This window comes from Pelobates fuscus, chromosome 3 (assembly GCF_036172605.1).
Source record: "Pelobates fuscus isolate aPelFus1 chromosome 3, aPelFus1.pri, whole genome shotgun sequence".
Taxonomy (NCBI): domain Eukaryota; kingdom Metazoa; phylum Chordata; class Amphibia; order Anura; family Pelobatidae; genus Pelobates; species Pelobates fuscus.
The window spans coordinates 228529588-228549180 of NC_086319.1; the positions used below are offsets into that span (position 1 = coordinate 228529588).

A 19593-nucleotide genomic window follows, 5' to 3' on the forward strand; every position below is an offset into this window, starting at 1 on the left:
GCCAGGGAGGTTAATGTAAGCACACTGCCTTTTCAGAGAAAAGACACTGTGTGCAGCACTGGCGCTGGCTCATATAGCAAATCATATGGGTGGGGCATTGTGATGTCACATGGTGGGCAGAGCATATGAAAGGGGCGGCAAATTTTTGTTTGCCCAGGGCAGCAAAAATCCTTGCACCGGCCCTGAGTCCAAATCCCACCAAGAAGGAAAACAAGCATTGAAGTAAGTGTGTATTGTCCTTATTAGATGGGACAAACAATACACACTTCTGCCTCGCAAGTGTTAATTTTAAAATTCCTGGTGACCAGGCACAACCAACATTGTTTTCTCCCTGTAATGTCCCCATGTGCCAAGAAATGCTTCTGGATGCCAGAGATGATACAAGGGGCAAAATTATATTAATTGCAGGTGCCCAAGTGTGCTTTCCCTCCCATGTGACAGACAGCTCAGTGGGGGCAATTGCTTTGATCTGCCCCTGTTATATGAGAACAATTGATGACAGTAGGGCATATTTGCAAACAGAATTTAAGACAGACATGAGAAACCTGAATGGTGAAAAAAATGAATGTCAGGCAGAATATTGATGCTGATCATATTAATTGAGACTTCTGCTATGCTGATTTGGGCTAGGTTTTAGATGTTGGATAATGGACACATTGAAAACACAAGTTAGTATATGAAAATAGGTGTTAGACAATACAGAGTGCACACTTGGAAGATGAGGGCAATGCAATTTCTGGTTATATGACTACAAGAATTAGTAACTGAGAGAAACTCTTGAGACACTGAGCTCAGAGAAAAAAAGGAGCTGAGAGAAAAAAAGAGGTATAGGACACATGGTATAGGGTGAAACAAAAAACAGGGAAAATACAATTCTCTGCCATTTAGGAGCTAAAGCACATTGTTTATGCAAAAATAGCCACACCTCTCTGGGCTGTGACTCACACGCTCCAAAGGAACTTGTCCATGCTCTAGTAATTTCCCGCATGGATTATTGTAACCCTCTCCTGATTGGTCTTCCCAAAAGCTGTACTGCACCGCTACAGTCCGTAATGAACGCTGCTGCCAGACTGATTTTCCTCTCTAGTCGTTTCTCTCACACCTCACCCCTCTGCCAGTCCTTACATGTGCTTTCTGTATGCTATAGGAGTCAATTCAAGGTACTAATTCACACCTATAAAGCACTGAACAACTCTAGCCCCTCTTATATCTCCTCACAGATCCATAGGTATGTCCCTTCTCGGTCTCTACGCTCTGCCCGTGACCACCTCCTGTCCGTTGTCCGCACCCGTATGGCCAACTCACGCTTGCAGGACTTCTCGAGGGCGGCTCCCTTCCTATGGAATAGCCTGCCTACCTCCATCAGACTCTCCCCTAGTCTTGCATCTTTTAAGAAGTGCCTTAAAACCGATCTCTTTAGGAAAGCTTATGGCCTCCCAGAGTAACCTCTACCTCACATACCTGTCTCTTGCCCTCTCCTAAAGGGCAACCCACCTTATTTGACTGCAAATTCCTGTCCTAATGTGTTTTACACCCCACCTCCTATAGAATGTAAGCTTGATTGAGCAGGGTCCTCTTCAACCTATTGTTCCCTAAGTTCTTTGTAATTGTCCTATTTATAGTTAAATCCCCCTCTCATAATATTGTAAAGCGCTACGGAATCTGTTGGCCCTATATAAATGACAAAAATAATAATAAAAAAATAATAATAGTCACTTCCTGAAAAAAAATAATATTTTTTTTAGGTAAACACACTAGGCTATACACATTTAAATTAAAAAAATAACAGATGCTGTGGCCAGGGCAGCATAAAGAAAGTGATTTAACTCCTGCATGGCATAGAACGTAATAGCTAAACTGCAGGGATGTTATATATGCAACACACACTACTTCAGGCTTTAAAAAATTAATACAAACTACAGTGTGTCTATATTTTACAAAATGCTTGCATAATTAAAGTTAAAAAAAACTGCACAAAAAGGTAGTCATTGTTTCCTCTGACTTGGATTAATATTATGTCATCATATAATTACTCAATAGCATTATTCTAGTCATTGAAGTAACCTATAAGTAGCCCCATTAAACACTGTATAAGAGCTTAAAGTCTTACTGGTGTTGAAATGTTTATGTAAAAAAGCTGCTCACAATTAATATATGAAGTAGAAGATTTGGTTACAATGGGCAGCTGTGTTTAAATCTCTGCACACATATGTGCTCTCATCTTTGCTTGTTAGAAAAAAAAATTCATTAGTCTATAAATAATAATGGAAGAAGAAAAGACATATATATGACTATGTAATACATTTTAATACATTTTAATGACACATTTACAGTATTCTTACACATTTGGATATTTGCCTTTCACTCTTGACTTAAAAGATTACCTATCATTTCTAGCTATTGGTGAAACCAATTTTGAGACAAATATTCACTACTGTAAGGATAAGAATGGTTAATATGTTTTGTCTCTTGCTTCTTTTGCACCCTCTCCATCATTTTTTTAATTTATGCCATTTATTTTAAGTAGAGTTTATACAGAATAGATTTATGAGAATGTGTGAGTGTAGTGGTGGCAGTTGATTGCACTGGTATATTTGTAAAATGGTTAATAAGTTTTCTCATGACTTTAACCCCTTAAGGACCAAACTTCTGGAATAAAAGGGAATCATGACATGTCACACATGTCATGTGTCCTTAAGGGGTTAAAGGAACATTGTAGTCAAATAAAGGACTTCATGCTTTATGTGTTTGAAGTCTGCCTTATTTGTAACAGTTTCTGAAAGTGCCAATTTTAATTGAAATCAACACGAAGAAAAGAATGTTTGGGACTCCTGTCCCAGTAAAAACAGGTCTTGGGACCTGTCCTGTGTTAACTGGCTACCAGAACTTTTCCACCATGTGGTGAGGAAGTGATTATACATCTGTGCAGAGGGGAAAGATAGAGGGAATCGTGTTCATAGTGGGAAGAACAAAGGTGCTGCTGGATGTGAAAAGATCTCACTGTTTCTCTCACCTTGTGGAGGTATTTGCCTGGTCTAAGACTGCTGACCATGAGGGATGATTAGCAGCTCCTATTACATAATTAAGATAACATAATAAAGAAGATGTAAGGAAAGTATAAATGGCCATCTATTACAGTTGTCACATTCTGGTCAGAAATCTGGTTATGTGAATTTGAATCTTGTATCTCATAAATAAAAAAATGATGCAGAGGGTGCAAAAGAAGCAAGAGACAAAAAAAGAAATCTGATTTCATAAATTACGCTAAACATTTGCCCAAAATTAAACGGTAACATTTTGATAAACCTTCTCAAAAAGTTACTCTGGAAGTGTTTTTCCAATGTTGGCTATCTACAGAGCTAATGGAAGCAGCAGGTGCATTGGGTGAGACTGTACCTGCATCATCCCACCCTTCTAATGAGCTCTAAAAAAAAAGTGGTGATTCCGTGCCTTTTGCAGCTCCTGCTCGGAGGGTTCTCAGTGAGGCACCAGATCTACAGCTTTTGCAAGCAGTTTTTTTTCTTAATCCACCAAAGAAAATATTTATAAAAGTACATGCATTTCTTTTTTTGGGGTATATCTAGAATTACTTTATGTACTGATAGGAATTATGTAAGGCCGTGTACATTACGTTACCTGATAAGAGTACATATTGTAATTTGAAATGTAAAAAAATCAAAGACAACCATAAGCTAATTAGAACATTTTGCAAAAATACTAACCTGTGTATTGATCCTTATTGCTCCAATAGATGGGATTTCATAATAAAAACCTACAACATATTTATAAAATAATAGAGCATAGTTATAAAATAATAGATAACTTAGTGTTGTTTTGACAAGTGTGTACATTTTCACAGTTTTACTGAAAATATTGATAATGACTCACATGCATCAAGTACTGAAAACATTATTTTGGTACAACAAATCTCATTGTGGGTTCCATTTCATACTTATGAAAAAATATATATGTATTTCAACAGTAACCTGGACATATCAACAACCTGCCTTTTGCTGGTCTCAGCACTCACCTATCAGATGCAGATTTTAAAATATATTTTCCTATATTCCAACCTACTAGAAAAAAAAATAATGTTTTTATAATTATATATAGCTTTATTATTTAAAATATGGCCTTGATTTAATATCACTAAGTGAGCTATTTAAATGAGTTAATATTTTCGTATAAACATTTAAAATAATCTCATGTTATAGGTCTATATATGTGTAGGCACATTTGTATATGTATAGGTACATGTATTGGTGCTTATGTGTGCATGTATGTATAGGTATACATGTACATATATTTGTGCAATCTGTTGTTTTTATATGTATATTTTTGTATGTATATTGTGTATGTGCTTGTGTACACTTGTACATATACACTACTCGTGTATACGTATATGTACATGTGTGAGTGTGTGTCTGTCTGTGCTGGATATAGGCCTTCATGCATATCCTGTTACTCTTGGATGGGAATTCATGCATTCTTAATATAATTATTATTATTTTTTAACTCTCCCCTTCTAGCACCTTCTTCTGCACTGTTTGCTTGCTTTTCTCTCTCTCTCCCCCCTCACTCTGTGATCTCCACACATGACATTTACGACCCTCTGGGAGAATGGTGTCTATTTTCTATGAAACCTGTGTCTTATCTGCACTCATGTCGCTTTAACCCCTGTATCACAACTCAACTTTGAATTCTATGTGTTGTCTTGCTCAGAAATGCTTTAGACTTGAGAAAGGGAGGTTCTCCCGAAAGCTTGTCATTAAAAAATTCTGTTAGTCCAATAAAAAGGTATTTCAAGATACAAATATTATCTATTTTTTACATCTACAAAATGGGCTAATATGGCTACAATCTCTACTTGAACACTATATATATATATATATATATATATATATATATATATATATATATATATATATATATATATATATATAATGCATATAATATGCATTATTCTCTTTTTTCTATTCATACTTGCATTTATTTACATATAATTACTAAAAGCCTATCACTGGTGATAAAATAACCCGGCCTTAATGGTTCCTAACCTAACCATACATAATACATAAGAGACACATTTTCTAATATTTAACATTCACATTGTAATTACTCTAATTCACCTTCCAGAGTTATTGAGGGAAGATAATCAAAATATAGCTACACTTTTAAACTTTCCTTGTGGAAATTGACTTTGCGTGAAAATGTTTAAAGTGGCCTGGCCTCTCCAGTCCAATTTTAGTGGTTGGGTTCAGCTTAACTTTTTTTATACATGATAAAAAGTATTTGTATCATAATTTACAGAGTCAACATATTCGGCTGCACAGGATAAACTATAATGATAATAAAAAATACCAAGTAATTTGAACCAGAGGCAATGTAAGAATACATTTTTTCAAGAAATAAAAATGAGCGGTCAAGGCCAGTATATTATTTATCTTTGCACTTTAGTGCATAAAATATCAGGATAGGTAGGCCTAAGTAAAATACTGCCAGTCTGATCTTACCCCAATGCACATTAAAACATCTGTCTTACCTTCTCCATACAACATGAGTAAAAACAGGCAAGGTCCCACAAAGGATCAACTTCTGTAAATTACTAGTTTGTTAATTGAAATGCTGCTCTTTAACCTAAGGCATTTCTTCTAAGAAAAAGACTAAAGAATGATCTAGCACTCCAGATCCCCATTTCCATGAATAGTTCTAAGATTTATTAAAGATGAAAAAAGGCAAAAGAATGCCTAAGTATATTCCACCGAGTTACACTTTTCTTGATTGTTTTGGAGTCTAAAACCTTTTATTTCTAAATTAAAATTTGTTTTCACAACTGCAAAATATAATATATAGAAAAAACATTTATCTGAAAATTGCACAGACTTCTGGGTGTTTGTTATTTGTGTAAATAAACTTTTGCGCACATCGGAAGAGTATTATTTTTGAGTCCACCAAGTTCTAGTAACAATATTAATAGAGTGCAACTAATTTTCTATTTTAAGGATTGCTGTTTGGATGGCAGCAAAGGTTTTTATAAAATCTGCTGTCTGACCAATGTGAAGTGTATAAGTATACAAATACATGCAGTTTTGCACTCACCAACCTTGAATGCAGACTAAAGGCAGATCAGCTGCCATCAAGGATTGTGAGCACTTGAGAATCTTTTACTTCTACAGTGAGAGACCCACATTTTATCCATAATTAGTAGAAGTATTTAATTAGGAACCTCTTTACCAGTTAAGGGAGAAAATTAGAGTAGCTCATTAACACAAGAAATAAATGTTTTATTTAATTTATGTTTGTTTTCTATAGTGAGAGCTTCTTGGAATTCAAAGTCAATTCATAATGAAATCCAACATAGCCAAACTGAAAACAGTATTGACTTGTTTTTTATTATACTTTTATAATTCAGCTATTTTGTCATAATTTTGAAATTCACTTTGAACACTTCAGTAAATAACCATTTGTTAAGTTTGAATATTTGCATCTGTTGATCAAAAAGTTAATATTTCCTTTAACCGGTTTATTAAGGCAAAATTAAAATGCATAAACATCTACTATACATGTTTGTGGTATATGTACACACCTTTGTTTTGACAAGCCATCCACTGAATGGGTCCTTTGTCATAATTATGCTGACCAACAGAAAAAGTAAATACACGGACCTAGGGAACCAAAAACATAAAACATTTGTATTATTTTTTTATTTTTTTTTAAGTATCAACATGAATACAAAATGATTTAACCCCTTAAGGACACATGACATGTGTGACATGTCATGATTGCCTTTTATTCAAGAAGTTTGGTCCTTAAGGGGTTAAAATGTACACATTTAAACACTGGGAATATCAGGTACTCTAAAAATAAACACAAGTTTCATATCTCATAGATTTTTACTTCACATGATACTTCACACAACCGTAAGTTCTTTTTCTTTACTTAAAACAACATCCAAGCTAATTTAATATATCACAAATTAAGTGTACTGTATCAGATAAGCCTTGTTATGTCCTGCAGCTAGAATGTTGGAAATTCTAAAACATGAATGTGAAGTATGTGATGTCTTGCTAATTATTTCAGCATCCAGGACCATTAGGCAGAATTGACCTGATATTCAAACCAAAATCATCATGGCATGATTCTTGTCGTTTACATTTTCATGGTGCCAATGATATAACTGGTCAAAATAAGTCTAGGGACATTGCAAGATTCCGGAAACACCTGAGGCTAAAGCCCAAAGAAAACCTCAATGACCCCTACACTAGCAGAGAGGTGAGGATAGGTCATGACATATCCCTAACTTTCTATGGTATGTCAATGAACAGCCAGGTATTACATGTATTCTCACCATTAAATAGCTGTGCATATCAAAGTTCTCTTCCCTAGATCACCCTCCTGAAGTCACCAAGGGAGCACCCCCAAAGTAGGCAGAACACTATGTTAATGATCTTTTGATAACAGAAACAGCTGACTGTAAATAAAAATAAAAATAAACACTAATATCCAAAAGCATGTTGGCTGCTTTGAGGGTTCCCAAGAGCACAGTGGCTTATATTATTACTAAATAGAATATGTTTGGAACAACCATGACTCTTCCTAGAGCTGTCTGTTTGGCCACACTGAGCAATCGATGGAGAGGGGACTTGGGAAGAGAGGTGACAAGAAGCCGATGGTCACGCTGAGTGAACTTCAAAAAACATGTGACTGATATGGCATTTATACCAGAATGGCCAGACAGAAGCCTTTCCTTGCTGCAAGACACATAAAAGTCCACTTGTAATTTGCAAACAAAGCACCAAAAAGACAATCGGATTGTAAAATACAAGATTCTTTAGTCTGATTATAGAAGATTGAACTGTTTGACCTCAGTTACAAAGCATCATGTCTGGAGAAAACCAGCCCCCCACTTATCACCTGCACAATACCATCCCAATTGTGAAGCATGGTGGTGGTAGCATCATGCTTTGGAGGTGTTATTCAGAAGCAGGGACTAGTCTGAGTTGAGAAAAAGCTGAATTCAGCTAAACACAGAGATATCCATAATGAAAGACTGGTCCCGAGTGCTCAGTAAATCAGACTGACCAAAAGGACATAGCCAACATAGCCAAGACAACACAAAAGTTTCTTAGAGACAACTCTGTGAATGTCCTTGAGTGACCCCAGCAGAGTACTGGACATGCACATCTCTTTTTTGTACATTCATCAAATTACCATCTGGAGCTAGGTGGTTTCTGGAAACTTAAGACAGGAAACAGGTACCTAATGCTCTAAACAACAAGTGTTTCCTTTTATCTGGAATTTTAACATAACATTTAACTTAACATAAGCCAATGCACAAGATGCTTACAATGACTTAATTATTACTCTGGGTTAGTTCCGTCCTCTTGGAGTATTGTTTGTCTAGCATTTAGATTGATTTTACTTGGAGAACTATAAGAGTAAAAATGGTGTTAAAGGGTTACACTAAGCACCATGACCTTTTTCATAGGGATATACTGCACATACAGACTCCAAACACCATGACCACTTAAAATTATTGAAATGTTTGTAAGTGTATCTACAGAGTTTAACTCTTTTGCACCTGGAGGTGTAACTACACCTCCAGCATCATCATTGAGGTGCCATTAGCCATCTCAGAATAAGAGTTCCGGGCTGGCTAGTGTCAACTATGTGCATATTTCTGGGCAGAGAATATAATTCAATCAGTTTCTGGGAAAGCTCAGATGATGCTCTCAGCCATTGAATGGCAACAGAATCAGAATCTGACTTTTGTAGCTCTGCAGAAGCTGGTTTTTGTTCAGTCAACAGCATAGTAACGTTTGTGCCTAGATCCAGGTGAGAGGCCAAACCATTGCAATATGGTATGCCCTTTATTTGGATATAGGAACAGGGTACTACTAGAATTATAATCACTACAGCCCAATGATCCCAAAGTCCAAAGATCCTTGGAGTACTCCTTTAAATTTCCTGCATCTATAAACTATCCGCCGGATCATGGATTGATGGAGGTTAGTTTTTCTTGAAATTTTAACCCTTCCCAGTCTTAATGACAATTCTGTTTTTGGTCCTCTGAAAGTTCTTAAGTTTAGTACACTTCAACTTGTATTACACAGGGGAAACACTGATGGTAACAAAATATCAGTTCATATTGTTCCGGATTACTTAATCAGTGTTTGTAACATAAAACTCAAATTAAACTTTAAAAGAGAATGCTATACCAGAGGGTTATAGATTTTTTATAACAAACTTTAGAAGGCCCCCTAACACCTAAAGAGTACCCTCATTGGTATGCATGATCCTATCAGTTGTTTGTTATCACTATGGTAACTGGAGCCTTTACGGTTTTGGTGTTTGGTGCATAGAGGGCATGGAGGTGTGGAGTAAGTGGGCTTCTTATTAGTACTTTGCTGTATTTTAGAAATTATACATATTGTGCACTGTGGGGTTGGAATGTGTTTTAGAAAGGTCTGAAATGTCTTTATGTGAAATAAAATAAGTGTACTTTTGAATTGCACAATTAGTTTGGTTTGTGATCTGACTATGTTTTGGATCAGAGTTCTAGAATTTATACATTCATCTAATCTGTGCTAATTCGGATGAATTGCAGTTTAAAATAAAACAAATCGTCAAATCAATATTTTTATTGTTCCTTATTGACGTGCATCATCATTAGAGATGTCGCAAACATAAAATTTTCCGTTTGCGAAGGGCGAACGCGAATTTCCGCAAAAGTTCGCGAACGGGCGAACCGGGCGAACCGGGCGAACCGCCATAGACTTCAATAGGCAGGCGAATTTTAAAACCCACAGGGACTCTTTCTGGCCACAATAGTGATGGAAAAGTTGTTTCAAAGGGACTAACACCTGGACTGTGGCATGCCGGAGGGGGATCCATGGCAAAACTCCCATGGAAAATTACCTAGTTGATGCAGAGTCTGGTTTTAATCCATAATGGGCAGAAATCACCTAACATTCCTAAATTGTTTGGAATAATGTGCTTTAAAACATCAGGTATGATGTTGTATCGATCAGGTAGTGTAAGGGTTACGCCCGCTTCACAGTGACAGAACAAACTCCCCGTTTAACGCATCGCAAACAACTGCAAACAGTCCATTTGCACAACCGCAAACTCCCCATTTGCACAAGGTTGGATACCAAGCTAGCCATGTCCCATTCCTTGTCCTCACTGATGTCAATGAAGGTCTCTTCCTCCACCCAGCTACGTACAACACCAAGGGTCCCCGAAAGGTGACAACAAGCCCCCTGTATTTTTTTTTTTAAATGTACACTACTGTTACACCAGATATGAGTTGCACTGGTGTGACACTGTGCCCTGGCAGGCCCTGAAACGCACATGTGTGAAGGAAACTGACTGCTATTATTTCAAAGTCAAAAAAGTTTTTAGTTTTTTTTTAAATGCAAGCTATTGTGACACCAGATATGAGTGGTGGCACTGGGCAAGTGGTCACAGTATACGTTGTGAGCCTGACACACACGCTGGCAGGCAGGCAGGCAACTGCAATTAGATTACACAGAAAAAAAAAAGCATACTGATGTTCTAGCCCTAATGGCTTTTTGGGGTGCTGTCCTTACAGCAGAGATCAGATGAGTCCTTCAGGACTGTAGTGGACACTGAATACACTAGCCTAGCTATTGATTTTCCTATTAAATCAGCAGCAGCTACACTGTCCCTCCTCTCACTAAGAATGCAGCTTCCGGGGGGCGGGGCCTAGCTGTCATGGAGGAAAGACGCACTTCGTGTGAGCTCCCTCAATATCTCACTTTAAGCAGCTATCAACAAGCAAATTTCAACCAAGAAGGGGATGACCCAGCAATGTTGCTCCTACCTGACTGACCCGACATGCTTAATAGTGTTCAGCAACTGGACAGAGTCTTACTTACCTCCGCGTGGCAAGTGTGGCCTGGTGCTCACTGGGCGTCCGATCTCCCGATCCTGGGATGCCCAGGAGCAGCTACTTCCCGGCAGGAGCTCCGTTACCCGCCCTCGGACTGGTGTGGGTTATCTCGGTCCACCCCTGAGAGGCTGTCTGGAGCTAATGGACGCACAGAGCACAGCCGCCCAGGCTGACATACTCATCTGCGACTCTCCCAATATGGCGGCAGCCACGTGTCCTCCTGGTACCAGCAAAGCATGGCAGGATATTGAGTCTAAGCTGGACAGACTCTATAATCAATTTTGGAAGCAAATAACAAGCAGGAAGCCCCAACAAGCTCCACCACAACCCCAACAAGTTCCACCACAGCTAAGCGAAGCAGTCCCCATTAAAATCCACCAATTTAAAAGGCGTCGAAGACGGGACCGGAGGCACGAACAGAAATGCAGAGCCTGCCCCACATCAAGCACTCGCCTCCACCTTAAGCCACCACAATCCTGCACCGGACGTGAAGCACCACCGGGACAGATCCGACCACCCGAAAAAACAAGCTTCCACCACCTCAAGCCGCGAACACGGCACTCAGCCAGAGACTTGACTTTGTTGTTCCAGGTATCAGGGACTCCCAGGGTCTGCACCTGGCACCCAGAAGGGATCGGATGAGCACAAGCAGTAAACAGCAGCCTGCCAAGCATGTCCCACTATAGCCCACTAGTGTTATTCACTAGTCTCATCTCATAAGGGGACTCACACTTGATTTATAACTAGTGGTGGAGCTGCTGATATAAATACACAGTTGATAACGTGCAAGCTACACTCTAAACATGACAGCCATCTTTCACAATCATGTACTGCTATATACTCATACCCTCAGTGCAACTAGCCATGATATACGCACGTTCAGCCTAGCATGCTCAAATATAACACACTTCTGTCAAAAAAAAAATAATAAATCATACAAAAAAAATTAATAAAAAAAAAGAATGCAGCTTCCGAATGAATCTAATATGGATGCTGTCCAGTAGATGGGAGGGTCTGGGAGGGAGGGTCTTCTGCTCATTGGCTGGAATGTGTCTGCTGACTGTGAGGTACAGAGTCAAAGTTTACTCAATGATGATGAATAGGGGGCGGACAGAACATCGCATATGTTTGCCGTCCGTGGTGAACGCGAACAAGCTATGTTCGCCAGGAACTATTCGCCAGCGAACCGTTCGGGACATCTCTAATCAACATCTATAATTATACATGTGTTCATTAAACATTTGTTAAACTATTTCCGTTTTGTCAGTTCTTGATGACTATTTTTAAACATTATTTTTGTTTTTCATTTATTGTAATTATTTACCCCTTATTTATTTACATCTCTACAGCTTTGCATAATATAGAAGTATAACACACATCACCTGGTAAAATAGAAAGACACAACATAAACTTGCGCCGGGAAGAGTCGCAAATATTAACCCCTTAAGGACACAACTTCTGGAATAAAAGGGAATCATGATGGAACATTTCCGTCATGTGTCCTTAAGGGGTTAACTTAAATTTCCCTGGCAACAGTTCTTCAATGAGCAAGATGTGTAATAATGACAAGTGCCATAGCATGAGGATCGTGTCCAAAATATACAGCAGACAAAATATGTCTATTATAAAACCTGGCAAAGTGGAGATAAAATCCAAAACAGCAAATGTCCTATCACAGACTAACATCAAAGGAATGTGGGATAAAAGAACATAATATAAAAATGTTTAAAGCTAGTCTCAACTTAAAATACAACTTTTGGCAATCGTGAACATGGTAAAAGGAAAACTGTTCTAGCAGATGTAGTTTAAGAATCCTGCATGCTGTTAACAAGGGGAAGAACACTGAAAGTGTCAAGATGGATAACAATCCACTATTAGATAAATAAATGCTGATCAAGTTTGGGTGCAATGGTTCTCATCACCAGTTATTAATTTCATGCCATATATTCTATCTCATAGGAAGTCTACTTCATAGCTATTAATAAAGCATTTCAGCTTTCATAAAATGATTGACTGCCTACTATTTTTTAAACTGTTTCCGTACATAATGTTTCTTGATTTTCACTTCTGGCATCAATAAAAAAAACAAAAAACAAAAAAAACATAAACTAATGTTAAAAAATAACATTACATCATTCACTGCTGTAGCCAATTGTCAATGCTTTGCTTTCTAAACCTAGATATCCATTAAAAAGTATCACATGTGGACCAGAATTATGTTCCAGGAAGATCTTAAAGCATAACAGCAGTGACATTATATATGTTTGAATAAGCTTTTTCAGTTTGTCCCACAGTATTGTAAAGCACTCACAGATGCCCATGCACCTTTATTATCACATGATTGAATTGTTGTAGGGTCATTTTACATATTGATATTTAATATGCAGACATGACAAGCCATTTTTCCAAAATTATTGGAAAATAATTAAAAATTGTATCCCTCATGAAAGTAACTTTATTCCGGTAACAAAACTTGGACAAGTCCATTTAAACGAATGTATCAGTGGGCGTAGACATTTTTTCCTGACCTTGACTTGTAAGAGGCCAAGCTTTATAAACTGACTATGATCCCCTATAATGATAATGGAGTGGAAAGAAGTAATTTTAAGGGTATTTGTGGAAATGTAACATAATGAATAATGTGAAATGTTAACAGATTTGAATTACCCAGCCTTATGACCTTACTCGGGGAACCAAAGAAATATACTGAGAAACACCAGACACACACAAGACACTCTATTTACATGTCCAAGTTTTAACTATTTCCAAGTGGGCTTACAAAGGGCTACATTGTGTGTTATAATTGACCTCTTTAATGCAAGGGAGGTAACCAAAATATACAAACATCTAGAGATCATAGTCTGCAAGTGATATTTTTTAATAGAAATAGATAATAAACGTAAATCACCAGGTTTCATGATTATATCCATTAGTGCTATTTGTGTAATTATTTTTGACATATGCATGCTGTAGTGCATCCTTATTGTAAGACAGCAGCTGTGTATTTTTAAACCTATGGTGGAATAGCGTCTTTTCAGAACTCATTGGTTATTTAATTTCCCAAATATTCAAAATATAAAAGAAAACCGAAATTCAAGTGATAAAATATATCTATACTTTACTGCACACTGTTAGAGCCTCATTATCTATAAGATTTATATTTGTAACATGGAAAAAAAAAGATCTGTGGATAGAAGACCTGCTGAATTTAAGCTGAGGATTGGGGCTATATTAATAGGGTGCTTTTGTTAGGGAGGCTTTAGGTTAAATGGATAGTATGGTGCTAGGAATATAAACTTGTATTCCTAGCACTATAGCTCCCTTGCACCCTCTCTTGTACCTTCCGCAGTGTAAGGGTTAATAATAAACCTGCCTTTAAGAAGCTGTGGTTTGTTACCTTTACTGTTTTTCCAGGTGTATCTAAGCAAGATACATAAATAGTACGAGAAGCTGCTTAGAAATGACTTTTTTTTTAAAATGATATGTATTTAGAGCTAGTTGCCTTGGAAACGCCTCTTTAGTCCTGCTAATCATATTAACTGCCCAGATATACCACAAAAATGCATACACAGACACTCATTACTATGCAAATAAATACTAATATACAGAAAGAAACTAACATGTAGTTATAGACACATTAACACACGTACACACGTACACACGTACACATAAACATGCATACACGGTCGCACATAGTGTGAGCTCCAAGCAAACATCTCTGAAAAGTGTGCTTTTCCAGTTTTATACACCATGAAACTGGCACATCTAGTAGTAGAGTTAACAAGCACTCACCTGAGGCACTTCTGGACGTGTCTGACTGCTCGACTGCTAACCTAGTGCAATTGCTTTGCTGCGGCCTGCACGTGGATGCAGACGGGGAGAGGTGGCTGATCTCTCCACTGTATTCACTGCCATAACGAGTATGGGCGCAAGGTGAGGGTTATCCCGGCAAAAGCTCAGTGGATACTGGCACTAGACTGCGGGAGGGTCTGAAAGCCTGCAAACTTACCTGCATACGGTCTGCCATACTGCTCTGAACAAGATGGCGGATGCACCAAATACCCCTGCCATGCGAGACCTGCTGGAATCTATTGAAGTGCGGCTGGATAACCGGGCATGAGGAGAAGAACTGGAGCCATTACCCGCTGCATAACTCACCTCCTGGTCACCACTGCACCAAGCAGGGCCTGCCCCAGTGGAAGATATCAACAACTCCAGGCTTGTATCATGGGTCTGCCTTGCCCTGACCTGCCAGTGCTTACCAGAACACCTACGCTACCGGTCCACCAGGATGAGAGTCCTCAGGGGACATACCCCAGTGCTTCGACCACTTCTACAGAGGAAACAAACACGACGCCTCGTTACACTTTGCTTCTCTCAGGACATTGATCACAGTGCTGTGAGCATCAGGATTAGTGGGGATCGCATGTGGGCCCTTCTTGCTCCCTGGGGCCGGTGAAGTGGCCAGTTCTTGCTAATTGGGACTGTGTCTAGCTGTAGGGGTAGGAAGATGAGCACGGGTGTCGGTTGACCGCATGGGTAACGGCACACATAGGGTTGTTGTTCACACTAGGCCTCCCCTTAACACCATATTATTAACCCTGGTTTCTCTGGGTTGCCCACCTCGTAGTCATCTGTTTTATATGAACACCATTACGATATCATTATATTTTCAGTTTTGTTTAATTTTCGTTTGCCAACATCCTGATCTGTTAGTTACACTAGCTTACAGCAGTAGGCATACTAGCACACCACAAAAGTCATTATATGACCAGCTTTGCTTATTCTGTGCTAATTGTATACAGCTCTATATCATACATATCCCTGCCAGCTATTTATTATACTGGTGTTCTTACTCATCAGAGACATTGCGCATCACTAATACAGCATGATTTATTATATACAATGCTTTCCATGTGTTGTCTTTGTTCTTGGACAAAATGTTTGCATAACCTACTCATATAGACAAGTTTAACTAGTGTGTATCTCTCTGTATTGTTAAAAAAAAAAAAAAGAGTCTGTCATACCTAGTTGTTAACTATAAGGTGTTTGATTTGTGTTGAAATAATATTACTCCTTTTCTTTTTTCTGTAATTCATGATTCAGCTGCCTCAATAAAGGAAGAATGAAAAAAAAAAAGAATGCACGGACACACTTACACAAACACAACCCTGAAAAACTTACAATGACTCGCAAACTAACTTTCAGACACAAACCTACACATGCACGCTTGCATTAGCATAAATACTGCTAAAACTGACACTCAAAAACAAACTCACACTGACACTCAGACCAAAAATGTTTTGTTTGATGATAGCCGGGTTACAACAGAATACAGCCTGTTAATCAGCAAGTATTTATTGTTCAAAACTCTCACACTGACACACAGACACACAGACATGGACTCAAACTGGCACACATACATTAAAGGGAAACCATAGTGCCAGGAAAACAAACTCTTTTTCCTGGTACTGTAGCTTCCCTTTTTGTCAAGGCCCCCTCCAGCGGCGCTGAAAGGGTTAATAACCCTTTCAGTCACTTACCTGGGTCCAGCACCAATGCCCCTCGGCGATGGCTCAGCTCCACCTATGCTCTTCCCACGTCGACATCCGCCATTCGGGGAGCTCTAATGCACATGTGCGGCAATGCCCTTGCTCGCATTAGGATTTCCCCAGAGGAAAGCATTATTTAATGCTTTACTATGAGGAAATATCTGATGCTGGAAGTCCTCATGCACAGCGAATCAAAGGTCCGTTTCGATTCTAGAAGTCCCTCTAGTGGCTGTCTTGTAGACAGCCACTAGAGGAGGAGTTAACCCTAGCAGGTAATTATTGAAGTTTATAAAAACTGCAATAATTACATGCTCAGGGTTAAGGGTTATAGGAGTTTGCACCCAGACCACTTCAATGAGGTTAAGTGATCTGGGTGCCTACAGTGTACCTTTAATACACATATTGTAATATCCCTGTGCCTTCACGTGTTTACATTTTTCTAAGGAGAGGAGGATTTGGAAGGGTCCAGGCTGTTCTCTTATAGCCTGTGGGTATCAGAATATTATATCAAATGCCAGCACCTTCTTCCTTCCACCAATTTATTAACACTTTCAAGGATCTCATGAATGTGATAGCTGCAAATGTCCACAAAAGGCATAGCCTGAGCACTGCAGGGTACTGGGACCCTGCAGAGAGACCTGAAACAGTGCTCCCTACATGGTCTGCCTTGGTGACTGACTGGCTGGTCTGCCTATTCTTAGGCTGAAGCCAACCACTTTACAGGTGGGTCTATTTACCCCACAACCCCCGGTATCCTACTTTATGAGATGCCAATGTTGGGGAGTAAGTTAAGTGAAATCAAATATCTCTGTTTGGAAGTCACACAGTCACAAATCCCACTCCTGCGGGCCCCCAAAAAGGCCCACTTCATAGCCCCCACCCAGCCATTTAAATACATTGTCAATCCCTAAATATTGTTATACCCTGGCTGTCAAATCTTTTCAAATTCTAAACTATAATTTGCATTTTATATTGAACACATTTTAATTCTCATGAAGTTTCTATATGTAGTGTTATTTTTTGTAGAAGTATATATTATTATTAATTTTTTTTTAATACATGTTATAAATAAGAGGCACAGCATATATCCCAAGTGGCCACTAATTGTATTTATTAAACTATAAAAGTTATAATAAACACAGATGGAAAATTAACAGACCAATTCTGTTTTTCAAAACTGATAAAGTTACATATGAGCTTGAGGTCAAAGTCACAATAACAAAAAATTAACGGACACATCCTGGCATTCACTGCTGAAAAAAACATCTAAATCATTAAGTTATTATGCACTTCTATCTTTACTGCCAATTTTAAAATTCAAATAAGCCATTAAACCTGATATGAAAAAGCTTTTGCTTTTAGCATTTTTTGGCAAAAAAACGTGAATCTAATTATTAATATTAGGCCATTAATAATTTCACAATTGGAGAATTTAGAAATCATGTATGCTAATCACCATCAACATGGCTACTGGTTAAAAAAAACTGCTTCCATTTTTTTAATTTAAAGAAAATTACTTTAAAAATATATATTTATTAGTTTGTGTTGTGCTATTTTAAGGTTTACCATAAAAACGTCAGACTTGACCTTCTACAGTGTTACTGGATGCTTGTATAAAGTCATGTGCTTTAACTTGTCACACAATACCTTTTCTCTACTGAATTCTGGCACAAATAAAGGCTGTCAGTACTTTATATTACAGGAAATATTAATCTTAAGATTGGTTTGCTCTGACACAGAATACATTTTGCTGACAAGGACATCCGAGGATTTTTAAAAGCCATTGTACAACATTCTTTTAAATGTTTTTGAAAAACTAGATAATGAAAACATGTAGATTCATTGTATTTTGTAATTTGTTTTTGTTTTAAAGATTCTGAATACTGTAATGTAGCAGTTAAGGGGTCAGAAGAGATTAGAGGGAGTTCCAGTTCCAGCCATCAGTGATTTCACCTTCTACTATCAAAATGGGGCAGATGTTGTCTGAGACTGCATCTCCTAGTAATCTTAGGTAGACTGGGACATATATGTCCTGGTTCTGCCCAAGAATATGGCCACAAAATGCATGCATGTAGTTATCTGTATATTATTCCTTGTCCATTACCTGAAATAATTACATGGCAAATGGCAAATGCCACAATCTGTATAGTACAGAGTTCCACAACTTGATCTGATGGATGAAATAATGGGTAGATCATAAAGACATGATATCAATTTTCTAAATGGATAAAAAAGCACTTAAGTACTTTAAGCTTCCATTAGAGAGCTATGATGCCTTAAATAATGCATTTGAGGGAGCTATGATCATCTAATCATATTGCCTTTTAATCCACTTCAGTGAGTGCAGCTGAAGAGGATGTGTAGAATAAATTATTTCAAAAAAATAGAAGAACAGTTTGGGTATGTTTGCAATTTTAGAATCTTTGAAAAGAGTATTGAAATTAGTTTCAGGAAACCAAATTAGTATATTTCCAATGGCATGCGCTTCTCAAAAATTACAGTCTACAGTTTCCAAAGCATTTTAAGGATGATCCACAGGGCCAGATTTACATCTCAGGCACCTGTAGGCACATCATTCTCATGTGCCCCCTATAAATCCCACTCATTCCAAAAAAAAAAATGTGACCATTTAAGTATGATAAAATTGCTTTATATGCACAAACAGATAGAGCGAGTGTGTGTGTGAGTGTGTATGTATATGTGTGTGTAGTGTGTGCGCATGTGTAGTAGTGTGTGTAAAAGTCTGAATGCATGTCTATTTGTATATGTATGTCTGTGTAAGTGTGTGAAGAATGTGTATGTGCAGTAGTCCGTGGTAACAGTATGCATAGGCACATGTAAGTATTGTCTTTGTACAAAAAGAATGTCAAGCATTCAACAGAGACATACCATTGTTCATTTATTTAAATTACTAAATGTATTTTCTTGTATATATCTAGTCAACGAAATGGAGTAAACTCAGCTCACACCGTAGTGTGATTAATAGGGAATTTACTCTGCTGTGCACATACTACATGCACATCTACTACAGAGAGAGAAACCATTAGTCATAACATATAACCCCATCCTTGAGGCCATATGTAGAATCACCAGGGATTTAAATCCAATGCTCACTGAGCATGAAGA

At 38.0% G+C, this 19593-nt stretch overlaps 1 protein-coding gene across 6 annotated transcripts in view; it reads right to left on the reverse strand.

Annotated features, from left to right (window-relative positions):
• The window catches only part of CACNA2D1 (calcium voltage-gated channel auxiliary subunit alpha2delta 1), a 699121-nt gene that overhangs the window by 120951 nt on the left and 558577 nt on the right, over window positions 1-19593 (reverse strand). For all 6 annotated transcript variants that reach the window (XM_063448181.1, XM_063448183.1, XM_063448182.1 and 3 more), the window contains 2 exons: window positions 6587-6665; window positions 3723-3772 (listed from right to left, as the gene is read on the reverse strand). In XM_063448181.1, the coding sequence (XP_063304251.1) occupies window positions 3723-3772; window positions 6587-6665 (129 nt within the window). The remainder of the gene's footprint in view (window positions 1-3722; window positions 3773-6586; window positions 6666-19593) is intronic.